The sequence below is a fragment of the Haemaphysalis longicornis genome, unplaced genomic scaffold (genome assembly GCF_048455015.1).
Source record: "Haemaphysalis longicornis isolate Haplotype H1 unplaced genomic scaffold, Haemaphysalis longicornis Haplotype H1 scaffold_267, whole genome shotgun sequence".
Lineage (NCBI taxonomy): Eukaryota > Metazoa > Arthropoda > Arachnida > Ixodida > Ixodidae > Haemaphysalis > Haemaphysalis longicornis.
The window spans coordinates 215,046-228,464 of record NW_027526324.1 but is presented as its reverse complement, the minus strand read 5'-3'; the positions used below and the strand labels follow the sequence as shown (position 1 = coordinate 228,464).

The following is a 13,419-nucleotide window of genomic DNA, read 5'->3' as shown; positions in this document are numbered from 1 at the left end:
CTACACTAGGAGTGTCCGTACTTCCTGTAACAGCGGGGACGTCACTTCCGTCTGCGCAGGATCCCGTTTTCTTCGGCAGCCTGCCTTTGGTGACAGGACTTGAGGAGCTCGATCTTGTGTCTCTAGGAGTCTTGCTGCGCTTGAATGGTTCTCCAGAGCTTTCGGCTTGTCTTTCTTTTTAACTGACCCTCTGGTGGCCAGTTTGCCAACAGAGCCTTCTGATGCATCAAGACCCGTTTCCGGTTTACTCGTGTCCATAACCAAGCCTTGGCTCGGTGGCGAGTTGACCTCAAATCCCCGAGACATACAAGGCGAGCTCAACAAATCCTCTATGTCTGGTGCTTCAAGGTTACCACTCAGCGGCGTGCCAGAAAAGGTTGACCTGCGCTTGCTTCGCCTAGCCGGTACCTTCGGACTGCTGCTTTCCTTGGGAGGCTCCCGTCGGCGTCTCAACCTCATTGACCTTTCTTCCGACGGTTGAGCAGGGTCACTAGCTCCGGGTACAACGGGTGCTGTGGAAGGCTCCACTAATGCTGCACTTATGCTGCTGCTGCTTCCTTGCAACGGACTAGGAGAAGAAGCTCTGCCATCCGCACCGGCAGGGCAAGTTGCTAAACCTGGCGACGCACTCGGACAGCTTTCTTCGGACAAGTTCTGCTTGGTGGAAGAACCAGGGGCGCTTCCTCTTGAGATCCTACCACGAGTGGTGACTTTTGAGGCACTGCGGCTGTCAGGACTTCCTGCTGACCCAGCGGCCTCAAAGTTTGTCACATTGGCAGGGGAGCTGCTTAGGGACCGTTTGGAACTTGCCATTTTACGGCGGCGCCGCTTGATCACCAAAGGGGAACTGCTGGCACTGCTAAGAGGGCTGGGACCTGACTGCTCAGTACCTCCTTCTGAGCTCACAACTGAAGTGGTGGGCACCAATGTCTCTCGAGTGGCATCTGTGCCACTGGGCAGTGCCTGTGGCGATGTCTTGGGAGCAAAAGGGCCCCAAGGAGTGGCTGGCCGTGTACTGCTAGACGACTGATCCGCAGGCAGGCCTTTACTTGATGTAGGACCACTCGATGGCCCCCCCATCTGTGACACCACCTCGGAAGGCATATTTACATTATCTGTGTTGCTATCTACAGTGGGTGAGTCTGTCAGCTCCAAGCGGACAAACTCACTGACTAGAAGTGCGGTGTCAGTACCTCCGAGAGGACTGCCACCCAAGGACGGACCGCGTTTCTTAGACGAGACACGTTTGGCAACAGCGCCAGACTTGGCCGCAGGAACAGGGGCTGGCACCGCGGGCGAACTAGCCTCTGCACCGGATTTCGCTTCACTTGAAAGTCCAGCGAGCCCAGTGGTAGGCCCAGAAGGGCTTGCATTCGTATCACTACAGGCACTCAACAGCGCACGAGGGCTGGAACTTTCTGAACCCGGAAGGGTGGGAACAGGCACATCCGACGTTTCCACGACCATGCGCGCATCTGTGTCTCCCGGTCGCTGTCCACTGAACCCCTCGGCACCATCTCCATCTTGCCGAATCCTGGGAGGGAGGACCACCACTCGGTTTCTCCCCTGAATGCGAATCCGGCAGATGATAGACGGCCGGCCGTTGCTTCCACCTCCGGGCTCCTCCGACCCCTGGCGCGACGCCGCGAGGGGGGTTGGTGAGTTCCGGGACCTTTCAGAGTCCGCCGATGCGCTTGGACTCGAAGCCAGTTCTACACGAGCTGCCCTGCGCTTCCTCTTCTTAGTGTCCCCACCAATGGCATCCTGCAGCGTCCTGGGCTTCTTCTGTGCCCTGCTTGCCCTTCCATCAGCGGGTACGACTGGCACGTCCTCGCCCACAGCGTCCTGGCCACCCAGACCGGAGTCCTCGCACTGTTTCGATGAGGCTTGTGAGTGTGCTGCAGGAGACGAGGCGGCCGAGCTCTCGGTGGAACGGCCTCGCTTCCTGCGGCCCCTCGGTGGCCGGTCCTTCTCCTTGGTCTGGGAGCCCCGGCGAGACTGCGGTGGCCTCCCCGGTCGGCACCACCGGTCGATTTCGGCGCTGGACAGCCGCACCAGCTCGACCCAGCATGGCAGCTTCACCCCTTCCTGAAGACGGAGGTCCCCTACTGCACAGGACGGGCAGGGGACAAGAACGTGGAAAGAATATTGCGCAAAAAAGACTTTTCACCCACTAAAGCTATGTACACACAATTACACATACAATACTATACACACGCACATACACATAGTTATTTAAACTTTTTTTGTACTGAGCCCATACAGTGTTGTCAGCCCGCCAACAATAGACCCACAAGCCAATTTCAAACCTCCTGCAGTGATTCAGGCCTGCTGTGCTATCTGGCTTGTAAGTTTGGTGACTGCAGTTTTGTTTCCAGTTAAGACAAACAGCGTATTTGAAAACAAGTAGGTGAGGGGTGTAGGTAAAGGCCGCAAGCTTCAATATACGTTTTCAAAGAGAATTCGTTCGCGCCCATATAAAACCTTTACTAGTATAATGATCAGACCTTGTTTTAGAAAAATTGATGTGAAGTTGGGGGTGCAATCATTGGGCAGGGTAAAATTTGAGGGAATATTTTAAGGTGCAGGAAAAAGAATACAATTGTAAAAGGGTGAAATACTGGGCTATTCGGATGCTGCTCATCACGAAAAATTAAAGATGTTCCAGTCAAGGTGAAAGCTGTCGGAAGTGCAGAGCAGTGATTCGCCATAATGGGCTGTAGCGCCGTTATCCGCTCACTGCTGTCACCCAATGCAATTCAAATTTCCCGCCTTCGCAGTGCTCATGCACCCCCTGCCTGAAACTGCGCCAGCGGCAGTTCTGTTCTTTTTATGCTTGCTTTTCCTCCCGCATTGCACTGCCGTTCGCTTACTACCGTAAAAACCAACCCAACGAGCGTTCCTAACTGAATTAACGCGGGCGCTGCCGGTCCATTACGTATATCTTGCCTCAAATGTACCTACAGTTTTCTTTGCGCTAAACAACAGGGAGATGTATGACAAACGCCAGCGATTCACGAGTTTCGAATGCTTATGACTACATAAACCACTTGGCTTTCGAAGCCTCTGGGTTATGGTCACGACGACAGCCGCTTCGACGGAACGCCGTGTGGCTCTATTTGGGTGCAGTGAGCAAGCTATGACGACAAGGCGAGCCCCTAAAGTGCTCTATACTTAAAGGGACACTGAAGTGAATTTGTCAAGCTCCGGTTTTTGCTTGCACTGCGTAGACTGGCTCAAATTAGCACACTTTTCATCGTTTATCCGGTTGACAATCGGTAATTATTTTACAAAGCGCGAAAGAAGAAAAACTACCATGCGCGGTTTGCGGCGGCCGCACCAACTAAGGCTGTGACGTTGGGAGGAGGGGCGCCGTGATTGGACGATGCCCAAGGTTAGCAATCAAACAAGTTTCGGTTTCGGTTTCGGTTCTGTAAAACATAACCAATGGCGTTGTTGGATGGGCATTCTCAATATCTCAGTAATCATCGTACCGCGCTTCTGCCATGTTATCGGCTGTAAAATGCACAAGATAAGCCTCCCAGGACGGCTTGTAGTCGTACCATTCACTAGCCGAGACCTACGCAGTGCATGAACGCCCTCCGCGTACCCGCAGACGCCCAAATGTCATGCGCTTTTCCCCCATATTTGGAGCTTGCCTCCCTCATGCCTGTATCGTAAAAAGCGTGTTCGCACCAGGCCAAGAGTCTGTTCATTCTGGCCTGTGCCCACTGCCTGCAAGCAGTCGGTGCTTATGGCAACAGCACGCCACCGAGAACTCGCTAGCGCGCCAGTGCCAGCCTGCGCGCGTTTTGTGAACTAGTTCGTGTAGCCATGAATGTTGCAGCCCAAAAAAAGGTGAACTCAATATAGAAAACATCGGCGGAAAACAAAAAAGTTAACTTACAAAAAAAAAAAAAAAAAGCACGTACCCGCGGGGATTCGAACTCGTGACTTGCAAAACATTTGCGGTGACATACCTAGCGCCCCAGACCACTGAGCCACGGAGCGGGACGCGAAGGCCTTGCTAATATAGGGTATATATTGTACAGCCGGTTTACACTTTTATTTAGTTTTGGCATTTCAAGCAGCTTAGGTGACTATTTGTTGTACTGCGATCGTGCAGTAAGCGTCGCCCAAGTTTCCCCAGTAGCTCACGTCTAGCAATTGCATTTCGTAGACGGAAAAGCGTTCGCAGATGCGTAGTCGTGCTGCTGACCGCTGTGCTTGTTCGCCCAGCGCAAAAAAGTGCTTCCCGCGCCCTAGTTTTACGCTGTACGGTAAAAATATCAGTTGATTTTATTTCCTTAGTACCTATATTGACTTCGCTGACTCTTCTCCCGCCTTCAAGGGGCCTTATATTTTCCTACTGGCGTACCAGTCAGCGAAGCGTCGCATGTGCGCTTGTGCAGCGCTCGTGTGAAGCGACCTTGACTTGGAGCTAGATACAGTGTACAAACAAACCAAGTAAAGAAAGGCACATTCTTCCATTCACAAACGTGTCCTGGCTTCGTTTCAACTAAGCGAAGGAATTGCGACCAAGCAATTTTTTTTTAACCTCCTTGATTGCGACGACCTGCCGGCGGCCGGCGGACGAAACGCTGGGCCAACTGACTCTGTCGGCCGGGGAGCCGTGCAGTAGCGCAGCCGTGGCGCAGCCAATTGCCAGCTCATCCCCTCCTGACGTCACACGAAAACGCCACAGAAAATGGGCGAGCGTAAAGAGAGGAGGACAGCATTTTCGAATTAGTTTTTCTACTAAATAAAATCGCGCAAACGCGCCTAGAGTGGTCGAAACATGGCCTGGGGACTCCGGACTACAATTTGCGCTAGTAATCCCGCAATGTTTACATATCACTTCAGTGTCCCTTTAAAGCAACAGCAGACAAACTGGACAGGACAAGAACTCTAAAAAAAGACACAACAAGCGCTGTTTAGTGTTCTCGTCCCGTCCAGTTTGTCTGCTCTTGTTTTTGTGATGAAAGACGATACAAGCAGGTTGCATGTTGGCATTTGCAAGGCAGGTACGACAACGACGAAATCAGTTTTGAACGAGACCTACCATTGTAATAAGCATGCACATTCATTATGTACAATAACTGCACCACGTCCATGTATATCTTAGTGAAAGCAAGTTCACTCAGAGCCTATATCCGAACTGCCACGACACAATGCCTTGTCAGAGTCGCCGCCATCGCTGACTCAAGTCATCCGCGGAGGGGCCTGTTCTTAACCCTTTGAGGGTCACGGCCACACATGTACGGCATCAGCAAACACTTGCAAAATGGTCAATGATGCACATGTACGGCACTGCTTGTATGTTTAAAAAGCGCGCCTTTTTCACCTAAATCTCTTCCTTGGCATGTCGTGCCACACTGCGGGAATACGTCAAATCTTTTTCTTGCGCCGATGGCTCTTCTTTTTATTTTTTTATGATTTACTTCAGCGGCTCACTGGCTATCGCTTGCGCATCCGCTAACAAGGGGGCGCGCTGGATATCGCCCACCGGGCGCCTCTCGCTTCTTGTGCCTGCCACAGACCAAGGTCGTCTGCAGAACTGATGAGGCTCTTTTCTCCTTTTTTGTGTGTTTTATGAGCGCTGCGCCGTCTATTGCTCCCACATCCGGCCGCGCGCGCAGCGGCTGGTTTCGGTATCGTCCTCCAGACGCTTCCCGCTTTTTGCGCCCGCGAAACTGATGTCTATCTGATTCTGATTCACTCAAAAGGTGCCGGCTTGATACACTCTCCTTTTCATTTAGAATTTCTCTTGTGTTCCTCATGAATAAATTACATATATGTAACAACACAAATGATTTTTTTGTCACTTCATGGTTACCCTAAAAAAATTACGATAATTTTTTCTCGAAATAGGTTCATCCGAAGAATTTAAATCAGGAATAAAAAAAAATCGACCCTGGGGGGTCGCATTTGGCGAAAAAATTCGACCCTCAAAGGGTTAAATAGAGTTTCTGCATTCTCGCGTACAAACAACAGTGAGTTGTAATGTGGGGCTGTATCCGGATGGTTACTAGCCTTTATCTTTGCTGCCAGCCAGCCTACATAACGTTAGCGGAGCTCAAAAACATGTTGAACTCTTTCGTCACACCAGAGAAATGGCCAATTTCAAGTGCTTCCACAAAACATTTTTTTCCTCTTGAGTTACTGGACACATTTAGCATTGCTATACATAAAATTGTAGCGTATAGACTTCTCTTTCAAACACATAACAGCAGTTTGGTGAAAGGTACAAATATTTAGTTTATCAGTCAAATAAACCGACAAAAATGCACAAAAATGTATCCACACAATACACATAAAGGCGATTGTACTGAGCCTAAAAATTATTTTAGGGATTCTAGGATATACAAGCTGTTTCTACGTTCCTAAGCTATGATTCAATATATACATCAACGCAGTACGCCTACCGTATTTGCACGGCTGTACGTCAACGCTTTTTTTCGAGTTGGACAATCCAATGTTGGGGAGTCGACTTGGAACTGAAATCAAACTTTGTGCTGCTTGCAACGGCAAGAAAAATGAGAAATCAGGGGTGCTACGAACTGGGGAAAGTGTAACACCCTCGTTTCTATGGTTATGGTCGAAGCGTAGTGTTTACCATTGCATGCATTCTGGCGTCAATAAAGGTGATGCCGACTTTGAAAGTTGGCGTTCCCGATCTGTGCCCTTTGTCCACTGTACCTAGAGTGCCTAACCTTCCACTAGCGCGTTCGGAAGTGTACTGAACAACGTGATATGACTGTGCCTACGTCAGCGCTATGCATTGATTAAAGGGATTCAGTAATACTCATTCTGAGGGAGCAGCGGTATAAGCAGTAATGAGCAGTAATACTCATTTTGTTTATTAGAGACGAACAAAACACTTTTTGAATGCGAGTAACGTACTAATGAATCAAAGTAAATCGCGAGCGGCCGCTTCTGTCAGCCGCCATGTTGTTTGTTTTGATATGGCGCGGCAGTGGCCTCTGCTGGTAGCTTCGATGGTTGTCATCTCGCAGCGAATGTGATCTTATGATTTGGAATAAAGTTTCCCACTCAACCCACAGCGCATGGTTATTCCGCATGCCTATACAAAAGCTTTTCTTTGTGCTGTGCTGAATCGTCCGTCTGTCATGAGTGCCCTGGGCCTGAAGAACTCTCTCGGCGCTCATTCACAGCGTTCAAACGGGCTAGCTGCTTTCTGAGCCTGCATTTTTTTTTTTTTTTTTTTTTTGAGAGAGAGATGCAATTTTGGGGGGGTCGACCCACATTCGAGTCGACTTATAACCGTGTAAATACGGTAGTTTTGGATTTTTGCGGGTCCACTAACCTATCAGCCAAGACGGCTGTGCCACTCCACGAAGCCACTCGAAAGCGAATCAGTCGCTCTAAAATATGCATCCAAGCTTACTTGTTTGTGTTCTCACACAAATTCCTTATCACTTCAGTGGTAACAAAAGAAAAAAAAAATCATGCGCTCTTGAAAAGCGGCACGCGTCGCTCCAGAGCGCTAGTCTGACATTAGCCCCCCGGCTACCTTGAAGGTGATAACGCGATACGGCACAGTGCACTTGGCAAAATATCCCCACCGCACGTTATCCAGACCCTACACATGAAAGCCAGGGTCGTCAGATTGGAAGCACGTCCTGTTTATAAATATAGGGCGAAGTAAAAAACGAACCCTGCCCCCAGCACTTGCCCAAGTCTGAGGCCGCTGAATGGGAGCGCCTTCATCAGAACCAAAATCTGACGTACCCCTGTCGTCGCTAGAGTCACCACTACTGCTGGGGTAAGAAAAATCGGCAGCTGCCCAAGTCCCTGTCACAGCTGTCCGCTTTTGCAAAGGGCATTGCGAAGTGGGAGCCATTGTCGCGTTACTCTTCGCTATTGCAGGTTCAAATTTCAGTCTCAGCGCCGTCTCCGCACGCGAAATGTAAACAGTAATGAAATCGAAAAAGGAGTTGCCAATAAATACACCAGATGGCGTTAGTTGCCCACAACGCGCCGTTTTTGCGGGGTGTTTGAAATCACTGGAATTCCGTGTCCGCTGGCCTATCGCACCGTAATGAAAGAGTTAAAAATGTTCGGTAATCGCAGCAAAACCACCTAGCCTCCTTCACTGGGGCTACAGATTGAGAATGTACACTCGGCAAGTTTCAACAACCACTAGGAGTGATTTCAGGGTTAACAGGCTCTCCCCGCAGGTGAATGGGGCCATGCAGACAAAACACAGACTTGGTTCATTCGAAAGATTGCTTCATTAGAGCCATACTGATACCACTTTTAACGTAAACTTCGCTCAGATAAGCTATATAATTAGGAAAAAAGGGAATGGCCATGAGACCCACTAGCTCATTTCCTGCAAAAGAACCTATGATGTCATATGCAACAGCTCTCCAATTGGCTGAGGCCACCAAAAGCGAACAAAAATTAGACAGTGCTTACAAGCTTGCCGAACGAGCTATTTAAGCTTAAATTTAGGGCACATTCTTTTTCTAGCAGTAAGAACGGTAGCGTAAACTGTGTAAGTTTCGGAAGTACACGTACACATAGAAGTACCGATGCGTACTGCTGTTGGTACTGTGCACACTATGCTTGTTTTAGCTGCACAGCACTGCGGCTTTGGGGTTGTCTCAGACAACACTAGCCGATTGGCAAAAGCGACGGTGTCTTACGCGACCATACTTGCTGAGCGAACGCCATGTTTCACGAAACGATTATTTTCTACCTCAACAAAAACAAGCCAGGTACAAATACGGCCAAAAACAAAGCGAAGGCCAGAAAACAGCCTTTCGCGGTATGGTGGCGCCATCTAGGTTGACTAGCGGTAAACGAGGCTCCGCAATCGGCTGCGGAGCGGTTCTTGTGATGTCACTGCCGACATCGCGAAAACACATGATTTGGCGGAGGAATTAAAATTGATTAATTTCTCAGGGAATAAAGCACTGTTTGCTTCCAAACAAGCGCTGTGGGCGGTATGAAACATGAAATCTTTCGACTAAAACAAACTTGCACTTTGTCTGCATGGCCCCTGCATGACCAGGGTAACGACGGCCACTAAGTCCAGACAATGCAAGCGCTGACAACTTACGAGCATCGGTGAGAAAAGGGGCCAGACCCTACTCACCCTCGCTGGTGCTCACAGAGGGGGGCTTGGGGGGGCCCCTCAGCTGCGACGCCACGTGGTGGCTCTGCCAACGCTGCCAGTCCTCAGGGGCCGGCGAAGCGTCGCGCGTGGAGTCACCCGCGCTGTGCACCACAGATGGCGTTTCTGCGGTGAGCGTGGAACCGCTGGTGGAACACGGCGTGGAGCCACTTGCACTGCGTGGCGTGGAGCCTCCGGTGCTCAACGATGTGTAGCCCCCAGTGGTCACTGATGCAAAGTCAGCCACGCTGTGCGGCGTCAACGATGTGGAGCTGCCTGCCCCGTACGGGGTGGAGGCCCCCGAACTCAGCGGTGTCGAGTCAGTGGTGCTCCGAGGTGTGGAACCGCTTGTGCCCTGTGCTGGCGGCCGCTGCAGAGAGAGGCGGGTGCGGCGTCGTTCCCGTGCCCGTCCCAGGAGGCGCCGCACCAGCACGGGTGGCCGCACACCCGTCTGCGTCCCCTGGTGACGGCAGCCCTCTGCAGCAGCGACACAAGGTGGAGGGGTCTTTACTACAGTGCTCAGCACACAAATTCCTCGCTGGAGTTGAAAGGCGTGGCCTCAGTGAGGAACAGGACAGCAGAGGGCAGCAGCTCCTGCTACAAACAGCCTTTTAAATTTTTGCAGGAAATTAAAGCTGGCATTTCTCTTGTATCCTTTCTCCTTAATAATGACGTTCAAGAGCAGATCATAAAGTGCACAGAGTGAGCCGAGGCCGTATTGAGAACTTATTGCAAATACGTATTTGAAAATTGTATTTGTGAGCACTATTACAACAATCATTTTTGTTCTTGTCAACAAGTCAACAAGTTCTTGCCAACAAGTTCTTGCCAACCGGTTCTTGCCAACACGAACATCAACATTGTGCATACTTTTTTTTTCCCGTTGCACAAGAAGCGTGCGCAACATTGACATTCTCGTGCTGTCATTTCAATAAAAATCAGTCGTTCAAGAGCCCTCGTTTCGTGGTGTTCTCCCCTTTGTCTTGTGTTCTTCCGCACTTCTTTCTCAATGTGAAATATTTCCTCTTTTATTTTTCTGAATATGCATTAATACGAATATTCGCTTTGGAGCGAGAAGTGTTTCCCTGTTTAAACTCCTGCACCAGAACATAAACCACAGGCCCTCAGACATTTATTCAGTGCAGGAAAATAAATGAGGGGCACGTCTCGTGTGGTCACGTGCCGCGTCTTTCCCGAGCAAATGGCGAGCCCAGGACGGCAAACACGCGCAGGGAGGCGTTTTGTAAAAGCGCCCCTGCAGCACTCACCCCGGGCAGCAGGGGGGGGTCCGTCGTCGGTGCCGTCCAGCTGGAAGGGATCGTACGCCTCGTTGCCATCCGAGTGGTCCGAAAGCGAGCTGGCATCGCCCTCCTCTTCCGGACCACCTGCCAGCTGGAACACCTACACCCACAGCAGAGCCCTCCACTCTCAGGCTTCAAAAACGGCCTCCCAGCCAATGCCCCGGCGCTGTGGCCTCAGCCAGCACATTCCCCAAGAGAACACATATGTAGCTGGACGTAGTGTCACTAGATAAGATAGAGAGTATAGTCACTGAGGCACGCAAGTGAGCAAGGGGCAGCCATTTTGGTGTTTATCAGTGTTTCCAGATTGCCGCTTCTGCGGCTTCGCCACGAACTCTGACGAGGTCATTTGTAACATTGCCGAAGGCACAGCGAAACGACATCTTCGGACACACTTCTGCAACTGAAATGCTGCAAAGCACGGGATCTTTGATCCGTGTTCAGAACAACGTCGTCGCGTGAGCAGGCAGGGCAAGGTAAGACTACCACAGTTGGCCAACCGAAAACGCATAAATAACAAAATGGCGGCGCCCATGAGCCGTCGTAGTGTGTAAGCAAATGTCATGTGATGTGAACTGCTTAATGATCACGACGGTGGCGGCACGGCACAATAGGAGAAAAGAGTGCCAATACTGTGTAACTTTATCTAGTGACACAAATTGGACCCTGCAACACTTTTGACAAGCACTTTCACTTGTAGCGTCATCATCACCCTCACCGCTGCATTGGCCACCGTCATCATTGCCTGCACGCCACCTTCTGCCCAGTGATGTGCATCGGCAATGGAATCGCATCCGGGAGTCAAAAGTTGTAGAGTGCATTCCACTAACGGTATCGTACGTCCAGCCGCAACGGGTGCCTGATTTATTCCGCGCGTTAGGCTCGGGATCATCGGGGACCAGTGTGGTGGATAATGACGACAGTGGACCACAGGCGATGGTGGCGAGGGTGATGATGATGCCGCTACGCACCCTCTCATTCGTGCCTGAAAGCACACTGAAAGCTTTAGTTACTGCCTGCCCAGAGTTGCAATGCATGGTTTCCTCGATGCAGCAAACACACCTTCCAGTTTCTGCCTTGCCATTGTAGCAATTTTCTTCAAAGTGGCTACTGAGTGTGCTTTGTTGCTCCAATCGAAAGTAAGCTCGCCAATAGTCCCAACATTGCTCGGACGACGTTGTTTGAGCACACAAAAAATGCCAGGACCAGGAAAGAATGGCAAATCTTTTCGAAAGTTTCTACGTTATCTGACGGGCGTCGAGCAGTAATTTTTGACTTAGACTCTTTGTAACCCCCTATTTTAAGTACTGGATCCACTTTTTGACTACATTTTAACAGTATTTCAGATTTAGAAAAAATGTTGGAGGAAGTGTTCTCCCTCGAGGAGAACTGGAACTGCAGGTGACTATCAACCAGTTTTATGGACAACTTCCCCGAACATGGCTTCTCTGGGGGCTTGAGTCAAGGTTTCGGGGCCACGTGATGCCGACGTCGGCAAGCACGAGAAGACTAGAGAAAGGAACAGAGGAGGGGAGCGGCAGCCAGACCGACCTGAGACATGTCCTCCTCCTCCTCCTCTTCCTCCTCCTCCAGAGGTGGGGGCTGGCTCCCCAGGATGCTGTCCTCCTCCCCCTCCTGGCGCCAGCTCGATGCCGCCTGCGCCAACGCCTCCGCCAGGGCCTCGTCCTGGCTGTCCACTGCACCATTCAACGACCACCCGCTCGCCACCTTCGACCAACAAACGCTGGGCTGAGTGGTTGACCAGATAACCTTTCTTTATTCTTTATTCAACGCATACCTGCGGTACCCGAAGGAGTTATAGGGGTTACAGGTTCCAAAAAAGCGAGTTTTCATTCCCAGCAGACACTTGTACCTTTGAGAGACCATTCCACTCATGTATCGTTTCACAAAAAATGAATTCGCACAATTCCAGTCCTGGGACAGTATTGCCTGAATTTAAAGAAATGATCAATTCGATTTGACAAATAATATGGCGTCTGTGAATATGTATCTTTGCCAATTCCAGTTTTATTGTTATATATTAAATATAGCAGCTTCAATCGCAATTTTCTTCTACACGATGAAAGCAGCTCCCAATTCAATTTTTGTTTCATAGCGGTACAACTTTCCCACCATTGATACCACCCCAGGACGACCCTTGCCGCCCTGTTGTGTATTTTTTCTATCTTATCACTGAGAGATCTGCGCCGGATCCGACTGCGCAGGCGTATTCCAAGACAGGTCGTACGCACGTCAAATACGCACATTCTTCGAGTCGCTGATGCGAACATCTTAAGTTAAGTTGAATACAGTTTAACACTCTTGCACCTTTCGCGACAATGCAATGCACGTGTACATTCCATGACCAGTCAGAGGAAAAGAAAACACCTTGGTATTTGTAAGTTGCCTTCATGGTAACTGGTACACCATTTATACAATATCTATACAGTCTAGTCCACTTATAACAATATCCGAGTGCCAAGGAAATCCCATCGTTATAACCGATCATTGTTATATGCGGGTTGCTAAATAAGAAGACAGAGCAGAGCTCAAAACATTTCATTTGCAGGCAAGCAAGGTTGTACTCCTACCTATTTGTGGAAAAGAAGCCATCTTGGTCAGCTTTGTTTGCTGCACATGAAGCTGGCGCACATCTTTTATAGGTGCTTCACCTAGCTGAGTGAAGGGTCCTTGGTGGAAACGAAGTCCCTGAGGGACTATCATGCGTTGGGCCTCCTCCGAAGGTGCTACCCGAGTACGCTGTGCAACCGCGTCATCAGAGTTGTCACTGCCACCGCAGTCCGCAGCACGTATCCGCGCAACGATCGCCTCTTCAGTGAGGCACTCAGACGTTTCCAAAACATCAGCCCTGACGTCTGATCCGCGGAAAAACGGACGTATTTGAAGAGGCACCCAGTCAAATTCAAAGCAGCAGGCACGGGGACGGGGCCAAAGCGGCGGCATCGGGAGGGGTGT

The 13,419-nt window shown here is 50.2% G+C and overlaps 1 protein-coding gene across 1 annotated transcript in view; it reads right to left on the bottom strand.

Annotated features, from left to right (window-relative positions):
* The window catches only part of LOC144172902 (uncharacterized), a 121,951-nt gene that overhangs the window by 67,562 nt on the left and 40,970 nt on the right, over positions 1 to 13,419 (bottom strand). The window contains 4 exon segments of the mRNA XM_077701494.1: positions 1 to 2,108; positions 9,125 to 9,619; positions 10,411 to 10,543; positions 11,995 to 12,140. Coding sequence (XP_077557620.1) covers positions 1 to 2,108; positions 9,125 to 9,619; positions 10,411 to 10,543; positions 11,995 to 12,140 — 2,882 coding nt within the window.